This window comes from Amaranthus tricolor, chromosome 2 (genome assembly GCF_026212465.1).
Source record: "Amaranthus tricolor cultivar Red isolate AtriRed21 chromosome 2, ASM2621246v1, whole genome shotgun sequence".
NCBI lineage: Eukaryota > Viridiplantae > Streptophyta > Magnoliopsida > Caryophyllales > Amaranthaceae > Amaranthus > Amaranthus tricolor.
This window is the reverse complement of record NC_080048.1, coordinates 40858682-40878319: the sequence shown is the minus strand read 5'-3', so window position 1 is coordinate 40878319 and position 19638 is coordinate 40858682. Positions and strand designations below refer to the sequence as shown.

General features: G+C 32.6%; 2 protein-coding genes across 2 annotated transcripts; both read right to left on the bottom strand.

Moving 5' to 3' along the window:
- Window positions 1-1605: 1605 nt before the first annotated feature.
- LOC130806205 (delta(24)-sterol reductase) lies at window positions 1606-6309 on the bottom strand. Its single transcript, XM_057671201.1, has 3 exons — window positions 6153-6309; window positions 2941-4210; window positions 1606-2250 (listed from the first exon to the last, which is right to left on the bottom strand). The coding sequence occupies exons 2-3, from the start codon at window positions 4186-4188 to the stop codon at window positions 1801-1803; spliced, it is 1698 nt and encodes a 565-aa protein (XP_057527184.1). The 5' UTR covers window positions 4189-4210; window positions 6153-6309; the 3' UTR covers window positions 1606-1800.
- Window positions 6310-10215: 3906 nt separating this feature from the next.
- LOC130806211 (tricalbin-3-like) lies at window positions 10216-16821 on the bottom strand. The gene is made up of 8 exons (XM_057671207.1): window positions 15662-16821; window positions 14556-14797; window positions 13838-13856; window positions 13272-13477; window positions 12891-13099; window positions 11965-12406; window positions 11753-11882; window positions 10216-10452 (listed from the first exon to the last, which is right to left on the bottom strand). The coding sequence occupies exons 1-7, from the start codon at window positions 16486-16488 to the stop codon at window positions 11794-11796; spliced, it is 2034 nt and encodes a 677-aa protein (XP_057527190.1). The 5' UTR covers window positions 16489-16821; the 3' UTR covers window positions 10216-10452; window positions 11753-11793.
- Window positions 16822-19638: the final 2817 nt, after the last annotated feature.

Sequence of the window (19638 nt, the reverse complement as noted above, 5' to 3'; positions counted from 1 at the left end):
TATCGTGTGAGATCGTCTCATGTGACGGATCTATATAATACTCTCGCCTATTCATTTTAGGTGTTCTATTTATTTTTGGGACACTATTTATCTATCACTTTTAAATTATATTTTATTATTAATCTATAAGTTAAAACATAGTCATGTGGGATCTTGTTTAATTTGTTTTAATGTAAAGTTTATTAATATCAACTTTTTATAATTTTTAATTATGCATAATTAGATATATTTATTTTAAGATAAAAATTAATCGTTTTAAGATTACAAGTAATTATTCTAAGACTATAAAAAATAATTATATTAAAAGTATAAGTCATCACTTTAACGTTATAAGTGATCATTTTAAGATAAAAAATGTATATTGGGTCATTCCGATAGAGATGATGAGACCGTCTCATTTAAGAATTAGTGTTTTACATTGTAGGTTGATGGAAAGGTGATGAGCCCTAAATCAAATTTAGAATTTCTATGAAGATTGAAGTTTGTTTTGGTACAAGGTAGACAAATGGAAAAAAATAATTAAATAATAATTAAATTTAGAAATTTCTTTGAAAGATGGTACTTGCTCTTTAATTGAGTTAAGACTTAATTTTCAAAAGTTTTGGTCTAATTTTACTTAGCTTATAATGTTTGGGTATTCTAGGGTTGGAGTTGGTTTTGAAGGGTCTCTAGTTGGGTTTACCACTCTTAATTTTGTTTGACATGAAGTGAAGTGTGAGTATGTTCAATTTTGTAATCTTGTTAAATTGTATATTTGAATTTCAGTCCATTTAGAATGAGACTGTCAAATTGAATTTGAATATTTTGGTTTTATTTTTAAACCAATATTCCAAAAGCAAATTACTAAACAATGAATGCAAATTTTAATCTCCTTAGAGATCGCTTCTATGTTCTTTTTTTATAAATATTTTACTACTTTCTCCGTTCTCTAATGTTTTTCCCATTTGAAATATTGCATCTAAGAAGAGAGAAATTAAATTAATATTTTTAACACGTATTTAAAAGATAAAATATATCCTTGTGAGATATCGTTAGATTCGTGTTAATGTATATCTTTTTATTAAATATATTTAGAGATATTGAGATTTAAAATTTACTTTGAAAACTCTGTAAAAAGTAAATGGAAAAAAACGGAGGGAGTAATAGTGAAAATTTACTCAACTTAAATCAGAGAACTAACATATATCAAGTGTAAACATAAAAGATAAGTTGATTTTAATCTCACTATATTGTAAATGTGAATTAAAAGTTACTAATAAATAATACTTTTCTATGCCGCCTAATTAATGAGATACTTGGTCTGCTTTTGCTTTTTGGTAGAAATTTTAGAACAAAACTAAAATATATTTTAGGGTTTGTTTCAGAAAATCAAGAATAAAAAATGAATTTGAAAAACATTAAATTAACATAATTACTTAAATTCTATATAAGCAGAGATCATATATATATATATATATATATAGCTCATAGTCTCATACACCTTAAATTTGTGAAAACAAATATTTTGGTTTGGATTGATAGTTGATTAATTCTTTGATATAAGATTAAGTTGTTCATCTTGGAGTGTATGTCGATTTGTTTATTTTATCAAAAGCAATTACCAAATTCGTCCAACAACTATTTTTACTACGAAAAAACTAATAGTTCAAACACAAGTCTAGCCACTTAGAAAATTTAGAACAACAAACCAAAATGCGCAAGCACGATTAGAAACGGGAAAACAAATGTTTGAAGGTGAACCAAGAAACCGAACTCCTAAATCATCCTGGAAAATTTTAGATGAACGCTAAATAATGAAACTTATTCAGTCTCAGCGTCTGGTGTCTCAACCTCAGCTCGCTCTTTCTCAGCCTCGGCTACCTCCTTCTCGCTCTTACGTCCCTTCTTGGACTTGTAATATACGCTCATGAAGGTTCCAACGGCTCCATATTTCCTTCTTGTCTTCTCATAGAGGGAGGCATCAAACATCCTCCAAAAGTCCTTCTCATTTAGTTCAGAGACAGCATATTGTGGCTGGAAAGAGTTGTTTTCAATCAACCACTTCTCCATCTTACGGACAGCCTCAGCACCGTCAAATACTTCACCACGGAGAATGGGTCCTGGTGCGTAGTAAACCCCAACATCAGTGTACATCTGAGCGTACTCAGTGTCACCTTGTCTCTTGTGCTGCTCAAAGCCTGGTTCAGGATATATCATGGTTTTGACGGGCAGTTTGAACAGTCGGTGAGGGCAGAGCCAAAGTGGGTAGACCTACAGAAAAAGCAGTAAGCAAATCATAAGGAAGCTTTGAAAGTTTTAGGGTTTAATTGCTGATGAGGTCCATCACAATGATAAGAGACTCGATTGGGTTTAACTGCAGGCTACGTTACCAAACCACTCAAGGACTTAGAAGTCTGGTAAGATCCTTCGGGAAAACATCATGTATTCATGATATGCCTAAGGATTAAAGCAATAAGACAAGAAATTGCAGAACGAGACTAAACTAAAAGAATAGTAAAAATGTATGAGTGAAATAATGTGCTGAAGTGAACTGAACCAAATGGAACGGAACTGAAATAAAAGTCAACAACCAGGGAGGAGAAAAGTTCAACGCACGTGTGGTTGAAAACCATCCAACTCACTGTCTCAATCCCTCAATTGTAGATTCAGTAAAAATGACAAATTTGTTGCGATTCGACTCAAGCAACAATAGCTAGCTGAATAAGTCTCAGTTCAACAACTTTCCCTTACCCTGATACCCAATGCCATTAACTAGCTCCTCGCCAAGACAGGGTTTTTGGAGTCAGATGTACGCAACCATACATTTGTGAGTGATAACAAAGAGGTTGTTAATGATCAACAAGTCTCAGTTCAATGGTTATAAATGACTATGGAGTGTATTTCTAAACCTTAAATAATGCATCAAAATGACAGCAATGTTAAAGAGCCAAGTGACATTACCTCCATTTCACGATGAACCCATTCAAGAGCATCACCAACCTTGTAAAGTGGAATAAGCATATCCTGAATCACATGATTTTCATGGTAATAATTTCTAATGGCCTCACCTTGAGTAGCTTTAAGAAGGGAAACCTTTGGTGGCATCAACCATCCTAGAAGAAATCTGAACCAGAACTGATCACCAAACGGAATGATAAGCTTTCCTTCCCAATACAAAGATCTGGTATGCCTGTGATAATACTCCCTAGTAGGAATGTACTCTACAAACTCCCCTCTGTCAAGGGCTGTCTGGGCGTGCTGATAGAACCAAGGTTTCCACCACCATCCACAGTTATTGATAACATTGCCCTTCTTCTTAGCCTCTTCTTTGGAAGCATATCGTCCCGTCATCATCACACCTTCTGAAGCATTGTAAACCATGCCTTCCACAAAATCGGGGACCTTATCAGGGTTGTCTTGATCCCCATCTTTGGGTGCAAATGAATCAATATAACCCTGGGCGATATCTTTTAAACTTCCTTTCACAGGAGTGTATGTCAACTTCATGTATTCTTTTATTGGAATAAGCTTAATTTCAGCTGACACAAGAAATCCTAGAGTACCCTGAGACCATGGAATAGCATAGAAGAGGTCAGAATACTCATTATCCTTGGTGGCTCTAACAACCCGTCCATCAGCTAGAACTATTTCATAAGCCACAACTGTGTCAGCGAATAAGCCATAAATATGGGAGCTTCCTTCTATCCCATAGCCATTAATAAGGCCACCCACAGTGAGATCATCCAACTCTGCAACTACTGCTAAAGCAAGATTCATAGGTACAGTCGCTCTAGTAATTTGCCCCATGTTGACCAAAGGCTCAACTTTGGCTATCATGTTCTCTTTGTCAATATTAAGAATGTTCCTAAAAGCTGAGAGATCAACCTCAAAGTGGCGTGCCCTCTTGTAATCCACATTCCTCATTCCCACGGCAATCCATGGTTTTCGGGCTGTGCAAACAAGGCCATCTTTGGCAGGATTCCTCTGTTTGAGCCGCTTAACTACTTTCTTGACATTTTCATCATGTTCTTTTTGGCGAGTCTTGTAGGACTTACATTCAGACCAGACATCGCCAAGATATAGGCAAAAATAGATGGTGGCAGAGATTGGAAGGACAACAAATATGACAGCAATCCATCTGAACTGAACAAGGAAGTCCACAAGAGTCTTCTTCCTCTTGGGGCGCAAGGGAACCTCTAATTCCGACATTTTGAAGATGTAGTCCTCTCAACTGCATACAACATGGAAACTTTGGTCAAGTAGTAATCTACCAGAGAACAAGTGAAACATAAAGTCAATGGATAGAAATTATCCTTAGATCTATATTTAAACACAGATGATAAATCCTCACATCATCACTATGCTCTGGATACAAGACAACCAAGACAGGCCAAGAAGAAATTGTATAATATTAAGATCAACATCACATGATTTAACAATCTTCTGGCTAATCCCCAAAAGGCAAATTATGGTTGGTTTTGGTCTATCTTGGGCCATTTTAAACGTATGCAAATTCAAAAAAGAGATTAGCTAGCAATTGTTGCACTGAGGAGGACATGCTATTTTTTTGTTAAAAAAGAAAACCAATTTTCTATGTCAACTTTAACTGGGGCAATGCAAATGTACGCTATAGAAACAATAAATACAAAACCAAACAAAAAATAGTTGCTATTTTGTGAATCATATATCCATCTAGGAGAAATACAAGCACAATAAAAAGTCAGATAAGAAATGAACAAAAGATAAAGGACTGAACGCCTCAACTAACAACAAAGAATATGAAAATAAAAAAGACTACTAGACAAAAGTTGCTTAAAGGTCCCAAAACCCTAAACTATACAAGACCACATAGCATTAGAAAATCCAAGCTATACCAAATAGATCAGTTCATATTCAGTAACTGACCAATAAATTTCAGTAAAAAGGGCAAAAGATACATCAAAGTCATCAAATAAAGCCAGCAAGAAATGCATGTGATCAGTAACAAGGTTTTCAGACTAAAGAAATTTGTTAAGCTTCAACCAAATAACTTCAAAAGCACACAACCAACCATGGAACAAGTCAAGCTTCAATTTGGATACATCATCCCATTGACCAATGTCATTAGGTGACTTACACCTTGGCGGGATTTGGATTGAATGTATACTTATTCATCCATAACAAAGACATTGTTTCTAATTAACCCTTAATAACATACAGCATCTAAAACTTAACAAAAAATATCAACTGCACAAACACAACATTTTACTATAGTCCATTAAGTTTGATCAAGTTTCATAATTCAGATCTTGACAAAAATATGAATCATCTCATTTCACCGAAGTATTTACATTTTACATAGTAACTGCTAAGGATATAGACAAGAATCAATCATTGTCATTGAGTACCACCTGCATAAGACTGCACCAACTCAGCTCAGATGTAAATCTGATTTGACCTTTGACACATTTGACATTTGTACAACAAATGCAAAAGCTAATAGATCAGTTCCGGTGGTAATCAACATGAATAATGAAAAAAAAAAACTATTTTAATTTAATTAAAGCTAAGCCGTAACACAAATGAAGATACTCTCTCCTAAGCTTTCATCCCCTCAAATTAAATGCTAGCAATTTACAACATTTTTGAAAAAATCACCCAAAAAAACCAAAAAGAGAAAAACATAAAATTAATAAATAATGAAAAGCTAACTGATTCTGATTAAAAAGGAGATTGAAATAAATAATTAAAAAGGAAAACAGATCATCGATAATAACGATTAAAAAGTTGCACTAACAAGAACAAATAAACTTCACCAAACAAATCAAAATGTGCATGCAAAAGCGAAAAAATATTACAGATCCGTTGTTTACTTAACTTAATCTAAACCCTAAGTAAGCCAACATTCACCCAAAATTTCCAAAAATAAATTCACTTAGCCAAAAGCATAACTTAAAGAGCCAAATAAAAACCAGATCGATTTCATATATGTAAACTAAAAACGATTTAAATCAATAATGCAGTTAGAAATACATATAATTCGGTGATCTTAGCGCATAATTAAGAGAAAAATAACATATTAGTAAAACATAAAAAAAAATCAATTCAAGCAAAAATAAATGCAACAAGAAAATTGATAAAAATGTGATAGAATCTATGTGATTTTGATTAGAAAGAGAGAGAAAAGATGATACCAGATGGGAAGAGAGGAGAGAGAAAATGGAGAATGGGGAGATTGTAGAGAAATGGTGGAGATGCAGTAGAGAGGAGACTGTGAGGTGAGTTGGAATTTAAATAGTGTCCTACTTTTCTTTCAGCTTCTAAGATCACCAATGATATTTTATACTTAATTATTTGATATCTGATGATTAATTATTATGACATTTGATTTTTTTTTATATATTTGTTATATTATTTTGGTAGCATTTCTCGTCATTTCTTGTATATTGAAATTTTAAAATTGTCTATAGTTACTTTTCAAAACCTTAAATCTCTAATATCTCTCTAAAAACTCTCTCTGAACACTCATTAAATTAAAATAAGCTAACACTAAAAATTGAATTATAATAGCCAACGAAAATGAACATCAATATGATTGCGACATCAATACAATTGTGTTAAAATTTGATACATGTTCACTCTTTTGGCTATAACTTTAAATAGGAAAATTATATAACTACAATGTTTGCGGCATTAGAACCTAAACTTTAACGGAAAAAATATCTACACCAACGAAGTCGTGTGCAACCACTCATCACAATTATGTAACGGTGGGCCCGCCAGTTCACCTTTGGAGCTATGGAATGGTAATTGATGGGACCAAGCATGCTAAATGAAGCAATCACACGGGTGAGTTGTTAAAATTTGACCTAACAATCAAAATCCACCATGATTTGATTTTATCTATAAATATTATATATAAAAATAATATTATATGAACGATTTACTGAGTATGATGATAATAATGTATATACAAATTATATTTAGAGAAATATTTAAGAACACAAGAGATCTAAGATAAATATTAAATTTCGTATTTGAAACTCGTTCAAATGTTTAGATTTATATTTTTATTAGTCAACTAAGAGACAACATAATAAAGCGAAATCATTATTTTTTTAATGCAATATTTAAATGTACATTTTAGTAGTTTAGCTTTATAAGATTTGCAACGTGAATATTTTATTGTCTCAATGTTATTAAGTAGTTTTCATCTGAATGAAATTTAAAATGTCAAATGTACATAATCTTACCATTTTAAAACTAAGAGATTATTCAAACTGATTGTTTATAACAATTATTTTCTTCAAAGTTGATATAGATAAAAAATTGTACATAATTGAATGAAGTATTTGATTATTATGGTTTAGAGTAATTTAAAATAAAAAAAACCATAAATGATATGATTACTCTAATTAGTGAATTTTATTGATTGTATGGTTAAATGAAAAGGATAAGAATAATAAGCAATGAGAAGTGCAAGAAAAATGATATGATTACCCAAAATAGTGAACATCCAAATCCTATTTCCTTGTACTAACAACAAATGAAGGAAAGAAACACATGAATGATTTAAGTGCCAATTATGATTACTTTTGCTAATAAAATTTAAACTCAAATTTGAAAGCGTTTGATGATAGCTATCCCTATGAATAAACCAATATTAATTAAAATAGTAAGAGTAATTAGTTGTTGCTTACACGTTGCTGCTTGGTTCATCATTCAATTCTGATCACAATCTTGTGACCATCTACTATTATACTCTAAATATAACACGCCAAATTAATTCAATAATAATAATAATAATAATAATAATACAACCACATGACTACTCACTACTAATAATTCTTGTACAACTACTGTACCACATAATTATTCTAAAATACACAACAACAATTTTATATACTTTATTTTAATATTTTCAAATTAAGACGCTTAAATTGTTGTTATTAATACTCTCTCCATTCTTATAAAGGTGTCCTTTTTTGTAGTTGATCTTAATATTTTAGGATTAAGGCTCTAAGCATATAATATTGTTATTGCGTTGTTATGGTTGTTGAATGATTAAAGGGTAGACCGAAAAAATAAGAAATTACACGAGAAATCGAACTCAAAATATTTCTAAAAAGTGAACTGAAAAGTGGGTCGAATTTTTAGTTAAGGGCCGCTTTGTATTTTCTTGCCCGTCATTCTCTTTCCATAGCAAATCTCTCGTGTTAATTTATTTTGATTTATATACTTGATATATATTGTTAATGTTGAGATTAATTGAAATTCCTTCAAAATTGTTAGGATTAAAGTTTTAACCTTGCATTATGTAGGGATGAACATTATCATCGTTATATTCAATGTATTCTGCTCATAAAAAATTATAGTTAGAGATGAACATGGTGCATAATTTTTAATAGCGTTAAATAAGAAATCAATTACAAACTAAAAAAAGTATGAATCAAATTTTTTAAAAAAAATTTACACACAAAAGTTTTTTATTGTAAAGTAGAAATTATTTTTTAGGGTATTATTTTAGAAAAAGATTCCAATATAGTTGTATATAAAGATCAACAAGCTTGAGAGATATATAAAAGTCAAACCTAAAATCTTATCTAGCAAAAGTGAAAATTACTTAAAATTTCCGATTGAGACGACATATGATTTTATTTTCATTATATTTAAATAAAAAAGAGAAATCAAATACCTTACGTGGTCACGTGCGTAACACTTCCAAGATGGTTACTTAGCAAAGAACCAAAATACTAAAACACAAAACGTGACAGCCAGCAAATCTCTCTTGTTTCTGTTCTTAAATTATTTATTTTTCTTTAATTTTTTTATATTTTTTAATTCTCAAATGAATTTAATTACACAAAAAAATGCACCAAACTCAAACATTAAACTTATTTGGCAAATAATTGTTAGTTGAAGTTGTTAGCTGGTTAGACAAGCTAAAAGTATTGGCAAAATTGTTTAAGCCAGTTGTTCCTGAGATGTTCGATGAAAATAATTTATTGGTTGTTGTTTATTTATTAAAGATAAAGAGGGTGTTTAACAATTGGCTATTAGCTATTGACTTTTTAGTTGGCTTGTTTGACTAACTGGAAATATTATTAGCTTTTAAGCTAGCTAAAAAAAGTTAGCTGTTTATAAAGATATTTGGTAAATTTAAGTATTGGGTGTGGCTATTTATTAGAGAAAAAGTGATTTAATAAGCCAAAAGCCAACCAAAAATGCTAACTGAAATAGCTTTTTTATTTTTGCTTAAAAACCACCTATTCAGCTGGCTTAAAAGCTATTCATCAAACACAATTTTTTTTGCTATTTAATCAACTAATAAGCTAAAAGCCAAAAATCAACCAAAAATTAAGCCAAAAGCCATAAATCAAACATCCCAAAAGTAGATCATATGAGCTAGCTTTTTAATTTTAATTTAAAAACTAGTTTTTCAATTGACTTAAGTCATTTACCAAATAATTTATTGGCTATTAACCGATTAAAAAGCAAATTTCCAAACACCCCTAAAGAAGAATTATGGGCTAGGGAGGATAAGACACTGGAGTGAAAAGTGAAGAGTAAATGCTGCTAAAGAGGTGATTGAGGAGTGGTGCATAAATACTTACACCTAATAGTGTAAAATTAAAGAGAAGAATTAATCATCGAGAAAGTAGTGCAAATCAAATGTCTATTGCAAAGCCAGAAGAAAAAACCTTTAAGGACTAACTCATGATTTTCAATCAACCACTATTCTCTCTGTGAGACGACCTCAAATAAGGAGTCTATTTGCTCATAATACGTATGAGATAGGCCATTTAACTCATGTATGACCGGCGTCTCTCAGTGAGACCATCTGATATAACAATTTGTATTTTTAAAACATAAAAAATGTAATTAGGCAAATTCAATGGAAGGAAGTAATCTATAGTTTTTCAACCCTATGTAAAAATCCCCGACTCATGTTATGATCAATGGTTATAAACCATGGTGCGGCTTCATCTCTCTCGACCAATCCAGGTTCAAGTGAAGGGTGACCGAGGGGACCTAGATTAATCTCTCGGCTAGCACAAACATTTATGCAGTACTCCGCGCATAACAATGCTAAAGTCTTAATCCCAACAATTTAAGGTCATATCAAACGGAAATTGCGGCTTATTCAAATCATATTTAGAGAGAGGAATCAGAGTCGTAAAACGGTAAAACTATCATCGTCATCATCCCAATGAGTCCGGCCCAAGGCAGGTTATGGGGGAACATTAAAAGAACCAGTTTCATCAAAAACTACCTGTGGTTTATATATAATATCAAAGCTAGCCAAGGTTACATGAAAGAATGGGGAAAGAGTTAGGATTTACAGTTTAGAAACCCTATTTGGGATGGGCAAAAAAAACTCCCCAACCAACTAAACTTACTACCTCAGCTGGAATTTGCATAACAAGGGCACAACAGCCATGGCTCGAGATGAATCATCTTCGGATCCTTCAAAGAGAGATCGCAGCCTGCTTCCTGTCAGTATAAGCTCATCCAAATCAGAAACCCAAGTCGAAAAACATGCACATTGAACCATCAATTACAAAAGGCGCAATGGAGCAAGAGATTTATAGTTCTTTGGTTCAGATAATAATGAAATATATCAAAAAGGCTGTTAAATTATGTGCCTTCTTATTTATGCGAAGTAGTTGATGATGTTTGCTATTAAGAATAAGGTTGCGTACATCCGACTTCCTTAAACCTGCCTAGGTGGGAAAAACTTAACAGGAGAAAGGTTGAGCTTCCAATATCATCAACTCTTCATGGGCATATTCTTTTCAACTTATTAGAACTACGAGGAAAAAACAATTTTAAATAATCAAATTACATGTTCGAGCAGCCAACTAAGGGGGCTCACTTACTTACAAACGACGATTAGAGATTTGTGACCTGTCTGCCTAAAAAGTTAAATAGCACATCCAACATATCAGCCATTACAGGCTGAAAAATGAAAATCATGTCATACTCCTATAATTGGGTAGTATGTGTATATGGCAAGGGAACTAAGGTAAAAAAGGATCAGAATGAACAGACTTTAAGAGGACTGGTATACATTACCGAGGACGGACCAAACATATTAATGTGGGGAAAGCTAAAGCTAAGATGGAGCAAGAGCAAACAACATAAGAAAAGTTAACTTCAACAAAGCATCAAATTCACTTGCAGCAGCCTAAAGGGCATGGCCGTCGATTAGCAAGGGTAAAGCAGGCTACCGCCCAGGGCCCCAAAATTTTTTAGGTTCCAAAAAAATTATTTTCATGTACAAAGTTATATTAACTTGGATTAAGTGTAGATATAATTTACATTTTTTGTTAAATAATATGAGTTATTAGTGCTTTTTGATAAATTAGTTCAAATATCTACAATAAAAACATAAGTATTATATTATTTATTTGCCATAAGTTTTTAGGGGGACCATTTTTATCTTTCGTTCTGGACCCAGAAATGAACTGGACGACCTTGCTAAAAGGAAGCAACATTTCGTTACCTCAATGCCTTTTAAGTAGCCCCCACCTAGGTAGGGTTTAGGGGTCGGAACTCGGATGTACGCAACTTTACCCTTGTTAGTGATAACAAAGATGTTGTTTCCGATTGACCCTTGGGTATCAAACATAACAAGCAATTTCACGAAAATAAAAAGTGCGCATGATTTAATTTGTAATTTTGATATAGTTCAGTATAATCCGAAACCAAATAATTATTAACCTTTAGCCCAATGGAAATAAGAGACAAACAGCAGCCTAAAGGAGATGTGAAAAATTCTAGCGTCACTAACCATAAAACCAAAAACCGGCATTTGCCACCTCGCAAGGTACTTCAGGGATTAAAGATATTGGACCCACCGACATTCAGAGCAGTTACAACCGCCATACTGGTAATCACAGCCAGCCAGAGGAGCGCAGATCCTACAAAATCCAATCATGGCAGTAATAAGTCATTGAACTAGAAAACTAACTTAATCTACTAGAAATTTTTTATCTTTATTACTTTCTCCGTCACCATCAACCGCAGACACGAGTTCAACTGCAAGGCCTTGAGACGGCTTTGGAGGGGTAGTTGCCGTAGTTCCTGCACTAGCAATATTGTCCCCAACTTTTGAATTTCCAGTTTCAGATGTTACGATTCCCTGAAATTCCTCGCTGACGATTAGAGCGGCAAGAACATCCATGAATGATTCTCTATCTTTATCTCCAATCGGACCCTCTTGCATCGGCTTGTAACTAAGATCGGGTTCATCAGCATCAGAATAATCGTCCTCTGAAACTACTTGTGCTTTTACCCCTTCCTCTTCCTCGTCTTCCACATATGCTTTATATGTCAACCGAAGAACTACTTCGCCGGCATTTCTCTTTCTTAACAAATTCCAACCCCCAGTCAAGACAACAAGCTTGTCCGTTGGAACTGTGTCTTGGAGAGTCGCTAAATCAATCTGACATCAATCCACATGATTAAAAATAGATCATTTAATGACCATTTCTGGGTCATGCTTTAATTAAGTAAATGTAAATATATTTGACGCAATTGTAAGAAGCACAATGCTTCGACGCATCACATATAGCTTCAACGGTACGCATGCTATGATAAAAGGTTTGAGCAACTGTAATTGCCATGAAAAACGAGGATATGTAACAGCAGAACAATAGTGATAAGATCATTTTTTGGCAACACACATAGCAAGACCAGCAAAGACCGGAATCTCAGGATACCAAATTCAGCAGAACAATAGTGATAAGATCATCTAATGCATTATGACATCCTTCACCCACTAAGAAAACAACGTTATTCAATACTACATACTATACAGTTCAGATCAAGACTAACGCATATAACAAAACTTAGCAGTATGGCATGTATCATGTATGCAAAGGAACATTTGATAATATTGAAACCTTGAAAAGAACAAGAAAAAGTACCTCCCCGGTACCAATTGTCATATTTGCAAAGCCAAGAGAGTCTATAACTTCAATGTACAATATTTCTTTTTGAGGATCTGCAACAAGCATATGGAAGTCCTGATTCCAGATTGGTTCACCCGGCGGTCCAATGATAGTGGTTTGACTATTCTTCTTACTTTGAATTTTTTGATCTCCAAGACGTAAAACAACATATGGATCCGTCTTACCTTTTATAGGATAAAAAGCACAATGAAAATCTCTTTCAACAAAGAAGTGGGCGGATTAGAAAAAAAGATCAAGTAATTTCCATCGAATTAAATCTTGATCATGACCCATTTGAATATTTTACTGAAAAGAAAGGAAGTAATGAATCGATAGAAGCGAAGGACAAACTAATACCATATAGAGCATATGAAAGATTACGAGCATCAATAAGAGTCACAGACAACTCTCCAACAGAATCTTTATTTTTCTCTTGAACATCTGCAGATTTAAAAAGATCAGGCACGGGCCCAACTGCTTCCCCTTTCTGAAAATCTAGAACAATTTTCTTAGGCCGTACGAAGAGTCTTGGTAAATCTTCAGTCAATAGTTTTATTAAGAACCTGTTTACAGGAAAGCTTGCAAACAATAAGAAAGCAGAAGCGAAAAACATAACCATATATATGGAAGATAAGAAGCGAAAGAGAGCAAATATGCTTCAAATTTGTTTAAAAAAACATTCGTTTGGCAAAGCGGTGTTTCCGGGCAATTGTTAAACGTAGAGAAAGTTACAAAACCTAAAAGAAAATGTAACTTCTAAAAGTAAAGATAGCATTGAGGAGGAACCCATACAAAAGGGGAAACCACGAACGAGCATACCAAATGAGGAAACAGACAAAAGCAGGAAAGGGGGACAAGTCTAAGTCAAATCAACTTTTATAACATCAAGGGAGAGTGTAGTAATAACAAGGCCTCATACTTACGTGGAAAGAACAGGTATAGCTGGTATTGCCCCGATAGCCCATACAAAAGAAAAAATATGGTTAGTACCGGATATCTATGTCCTGAAAAATCAAAATCAGCACAAGTTTGATGATTGATTTGGTGTTGTCCAACATCTTAAATAAATGCCAACTTAAAAGCAAAACGAAGAAATATTTCTGCCTTAAAAAATCATATTTCAAAGGTAATAACATTGCCCCAATGCCTTCAAACAACCTCTTGGGGGATGGGGGTGGTGGAAGAACGGATGTATGCATACCGTCGATTAGCAAGGCAAAGCGGGCTATCACCCATGGCCCCAAATTTTTTTAGGACCCAGAAATTATAATTTCATATACAAGGTTGATATTAACTTGAATATAATTTAAGCATAATTTTCATTTTTTGCTATGTATTATGTTATTAGCGTTTTTTATAAAAGAGTTAAAATATCAACAATACAAAACAAATGGTGTGTTATATTATTATTACGTCTTAAGTTTTTTGGGACCCTTTTTATCTTCCCTTCATGTATGCAACATGAACCTTGCTATAACAAATTCTGCCCATTATGGTTTTTTCATTGCAAAGAACAGAGGAAGCATCTCACAAATCAAATCAAATCAATTACCTACAATGATGAAGAAGGTAATAGAGATTTCCATTAAGCTATAATCAACAAAATTGAAGCATCAAGCAAGAGCACAAAAGGTTGCTTACCCATTAAATTGAACAAGCGAAATGGTGATAGTTCAAACACTATTTTTGGAAGGTCGACAAAAGCCCATGAAACAGCTCCAATCCAGGGTTCTGTGGGTATTAGACGTAGTTTAACCCAAAGCTCCCCATCAATATCAAAATCTCGAACACCAACTGGAACAACTATGGGAATTATACCAAATTTCAGTGAGAGCATTAAGAGCATACGAGCCCCACCAGTGTAACGAAGACCTATCTGGTACCTACCCAAATCAAAAGAAACACAGATGGGTAAGTAAACAAGCCCAAAACCTTTCCAATACACAAGAGCCCAAGGGAAGGCCCTTTCAAGCCTAAACCACAGTTGATTGAGAAATTCCAGTGTTGATACTAAATTGCAGCCACCACAACATATCCTAAAATTTTTTTTTCTACAAAATTACCTCAAATCTACAATGGAAGCTTTGACATGCCGAAATAAACCGACTAAATTTTCAATTTGCATAACATAAATTGATGACATATCCAAAAATTTGTGGCAACCTCAAGATGTAGGACACTACGAACAGTAAGTAGGTCAATAGTCAAGTAGCCAACCAAAAACTAACTAATCATAAAATCTTTTGAAGTACTTGGACAGCTGGTGTCATTAAGCAATATTAAGGATCTCCAAAGGCACAAATTAATAGATGCCTTCTAAACATCCCAACATGACCAAGGTAATATTGTGGTAGAAAAGTTTAATAATAGTCGCCTAGACTTTTCTTTGGTGCTGCAATACCTCTAGCTACATTTCCTTCAAAAAGCTCCCACATAAACGAGAAAAGTGTAGCTATTATAAAAAAAACAGAGGTAGTATATCAACAAACATCAATGCCAAGTTTTTCCTCTCCAGGTTCTTTCCAGTGTAACACAATTCGCTTGCTAATTCGTTTTTTGAATTCGCGATTTGCTCAACTTTACCAAAGAATAGCTTAAAACCGACCATAATTCGCTTTTTTCGATTCACGAGAAGATTACTGAATCATGTGACGCTAGTTCTTTCAATACAATAACCAATAAAGGCGGAAAATAGAAGATAACAAGCAGAAAAATAGTAGCATATAGCTAGAAACGAGATCACTTACTGCAAATCATTCACACGACGAGAAGTTCTGCGTTCCACGCTTCTTACTGACAGAGGCTCATCCCCTAAGGAAAACTGCTTTACCTCCACTCTTTGTACATAATCGGGTTTTTCTATATTGTCAATTACAGGTTGAAGTAACCCAACAATCCAATTTTCTAGACCAGGCCTATAAACTTTCCACAACTTTCCTAGCACCATATTCACCCATTCAACAGACTCTTTTCTCTGCAAATCCTTCTCTAAAAACATCGAAAACGTAGGGGGTGTTTGCCGCCTCAAAGCAAGCTGAGCATTGGACTTTTTCCTCTTCAAACGTGACCATACCTTGTCAAAAACTACACCAACAAAGAAGAAGAACACAAACAGGGCAAAAACGGTTTGGTTTATCGGAGGTGAAGGGATAGGATGAATCGGTCCGAGTTGTGTCCTAAGCTTATTCACCAATGGGTCTTGCTGAAAATTGGTAAAACTAGACCCCAATTGAATAGATTCTTGTGACAAGTCCCTATTAGCATCATCACTCACAAATTTATTCGAAATCCAGCTCCTACCATGATTAGATACCTCTACATTAAAATTAGTACCACCACCATCACTAGAAATAGCACAAGCATGAAAACACCAATTCTGTCTCAAATTCTTGTGCAATTTGTCCCCAATACACCATATTTTCTTACTACTATGAAACCCTAACAAGTAAAAACTACAAACCCAATTTCCATTTACATTAACTATTCTAGTAGTCCCAACTTTGTTGAATTTACATGGGGAACTCGGGAAAAAATGGGGGAAATCAGTGATTAAACATGCAGAATTCACAACCATTTGAAAACTGCAAATGGGTTGCTTGCCTTATAAAGTAACATCAAAATGTACAAGCAAACATGAATTCTAATCCAAAAAAGAAGTAGATGGGTATTGGGTACAAACAAGATAAACCACAAACAAAAAATGCCCAATAACAATCAAAGCTTCAATGAAAGAAATACAGTAAAGCAAACCTTAAATGAACAGCAATCGTTTGTGCCCATTAATCAATTGAAGGATTATGAAGGAAAGAGGAAAATGTTTTTGGAGAGTAGTGAACTTGTGGAGAAGGATGGAAATTAGAGGGAAAGGCTGAAAGCCTCAAGTGTGGGAAAAAACAGGATAATAATTTGTTCAATTTCTTATTGCCTAAATAAAATTTAAAAAAAAAGGGCTAAAAAGTGTGTAAACTTTGGGTGATTTATTTTTTTATTATCTTGAATAATTTAATTTTTTTTATTGATGTTTATATAATAATTTCAACTTTGACTAATAAATAATTTCAATTTTAGGGTCATTATCTAAAATCATTGTTGCCCAAATGGCTATCGATTTTTTCAGGTTAATTGCTAAAAAAAATAAAAAGTATTAAAAATTAAAGGTTAAAATAAAAAATAATCTTAATTGATTTCATTTTAAATTTTTTTTAAGCTTTTCACTTTTTTATGATTTAATTTTATATTTATTTTTTTATGCAAAATGACTAGTTATACAGGTAAGAGGTTATCTTAGTCCTTTGTGCATATTTAGCAAACACCCCATATAATTGGAGTTATTTATGTTTAATCAAAAGTTGGAATTATTGTACGAAAATCAGTAAAAAGTTTGATTATTCTAAGTAATTTTTTCTTTTTTAATACTTTCTTTTTTCCAGTCATTTTGCATCAATTATTATTTTGGTTCGTTCCATTCATTTTACATCATTTTTATTTTTGACATTGGTCATCACTTTATTTTGATATCATTTATACATTTTAACTCTTTGTTAATTTTATCTACACAATTATTTTCTCTCTCTATTTATTACCAATTTATTAAAAACTTCACAATTTCTCTTTATTTCAAATCTAGTTTGGTCAATGTATTTTTTCTCGATGCACGCAATAATAAAATCGTTAATGCATCACAAGATTGTGATACAATGAAATAATTTTTATTGGATTTAATAGATATTTGCAGCCTTAAAGCGATCATTTATAACCTTAAAATGATTGCTTATAATCTTAGAGTCACTAATTATAATTTTTTAACAGTTGCTAAGTGATAATTTTTTATATTCTTAACGAGTTAAAGTTGATAATTCATAATCTTAAAATGACAAATTATAACTTTTAAGTGATCACTACTTCACTCGTATTTGGAAGTGACAACTTTATATAGACTTAAAGTGATTACTTATAACCTTAAAAATAATAGCTCACAACCTTCAAGTGATCACTTACAATTTAGAAGTAATAACTTTTTATAGTGATCCCTTAAAACTTTAAAGTGATAGCTTATAATTTTAAAGTAATTAATTATAACCTTAATTTAATCACTTGAAGTTTTTAAGTGATAGCTTCTTATACTAAACAATACTAATTTTAAAGTAATTAATTGCAATTTTAAAATGAGCAATTGAAAAAATAATATGATTTTATCTCGTGATAAGACGATCTTATACAAAACTTGCTGGTGGACAGGGAAGCCCATAACACAAACACAAAATACTCTTAATTGATAAACACAATGTTCGAAGAAACGGTCTTTTCGTCTCTAATGGGTTGTACCATTAGATTTTTTTAAAATAAAAAACATAAAATTTGGTGTAACTGCACGCTTACTCGGTAAGATTTTAGGATACCTCAAATAGGGATTCATAGTATGTCAAGTAGGTGTTTCACACATGCAAAAGTTGTTAAAATATGTCTTATGTGTTGTAGGTGTTTAGGTTATTTGCTTTAAATGTTTAATTTATATGTTGTAGGTGTTTAGGTTATTTGCTGTAAGTGTTTTTGTTATGTGTTGTAGGTATTTTTGTTATGTGCTATAGATGTTCAGGTTATTTGCTGTAACGGTTTAGGTTATGTGTTGTAGCTTCTTAGGTTATTTGTTGTAAGGTTTAGGTTATGTGCTATAGGTGATTAGGGTATTTGTTGTAAGTGTTTCTGTTATGTGTTGTAGGTATATGTAGGTGTTTAGATTATTTATTTCTTGTATGTATTTAAGTTATGTGTTGTAGGAATTTATGTTACGTGCGGTAGGTCTTTAGATTATTTGGTGTAAGGATTTATGTTATGCACTGTAGGTGTTCATAATTCTATTTCAGTATACAAAATACTTAATAAAAATTGTAGTAGGTATTTTGTGGAACACAACTTCTTAGTTGAGACCGTCTATAACAAAGACGCCATATATTGGCCCAGCCCATTTTTCAATTTAAAAAATAAAAAATATAAACAAAAAAAACTGAAATGCGTGTAAAGTAATCACATTCCATCAGAAACTTTTTCAACTTTCATTTCTCTTTCTTGACAAAACCCCTCAAACTATCCATACCCAAAAATAATAACTCTTTGAATTTCAATCTTCAATCGTCATTTTCGACCATAAAGCTTTCCATCTTCAACATTTGCTTAGTTCTCATTAAAGGTATGTATCTTCTTCTACATTTGCAAGACCATCAAAGGTATTTATTTATGTTTCATCTTCACCATTTTCGTTTTCAAATCTTTCATTTTCATTTTTTTTGGGTTAATTGTGTAGTATATTAGTTGGAATTACAATCCTCTTATTTTTTTTTAAAAAAATTAAGCTTCATCAATGGTGGAAATAGTGATGTTGAAGAAGAAAAGTGAGTTGGTATTTTAACCTAATTAAAGTTTGTAGTTTAATATTTTATAATTTTAAATTTGTTTGTTTTTTGATTTTACATGTTATTGATTTTAAGGTTTAAAAATTGGGAAAGATAAGTGATGGTGTTGTCTTGGCTTTAGTATCCACAAAGAAGATCACAAAGATTCCTTCTAAGGATCAAAATGACAACCCTCAACAATCAAATGTGGCTGATTAAGTACCCAACAAAGGGCTTATAGTAGCTGGAATTATAATATTATGTATCTAGATTTATAATATTGTGTATTTAGGTTTATAATAGTGGTATTTGTTGTATTGTTATGTAAGTTATTA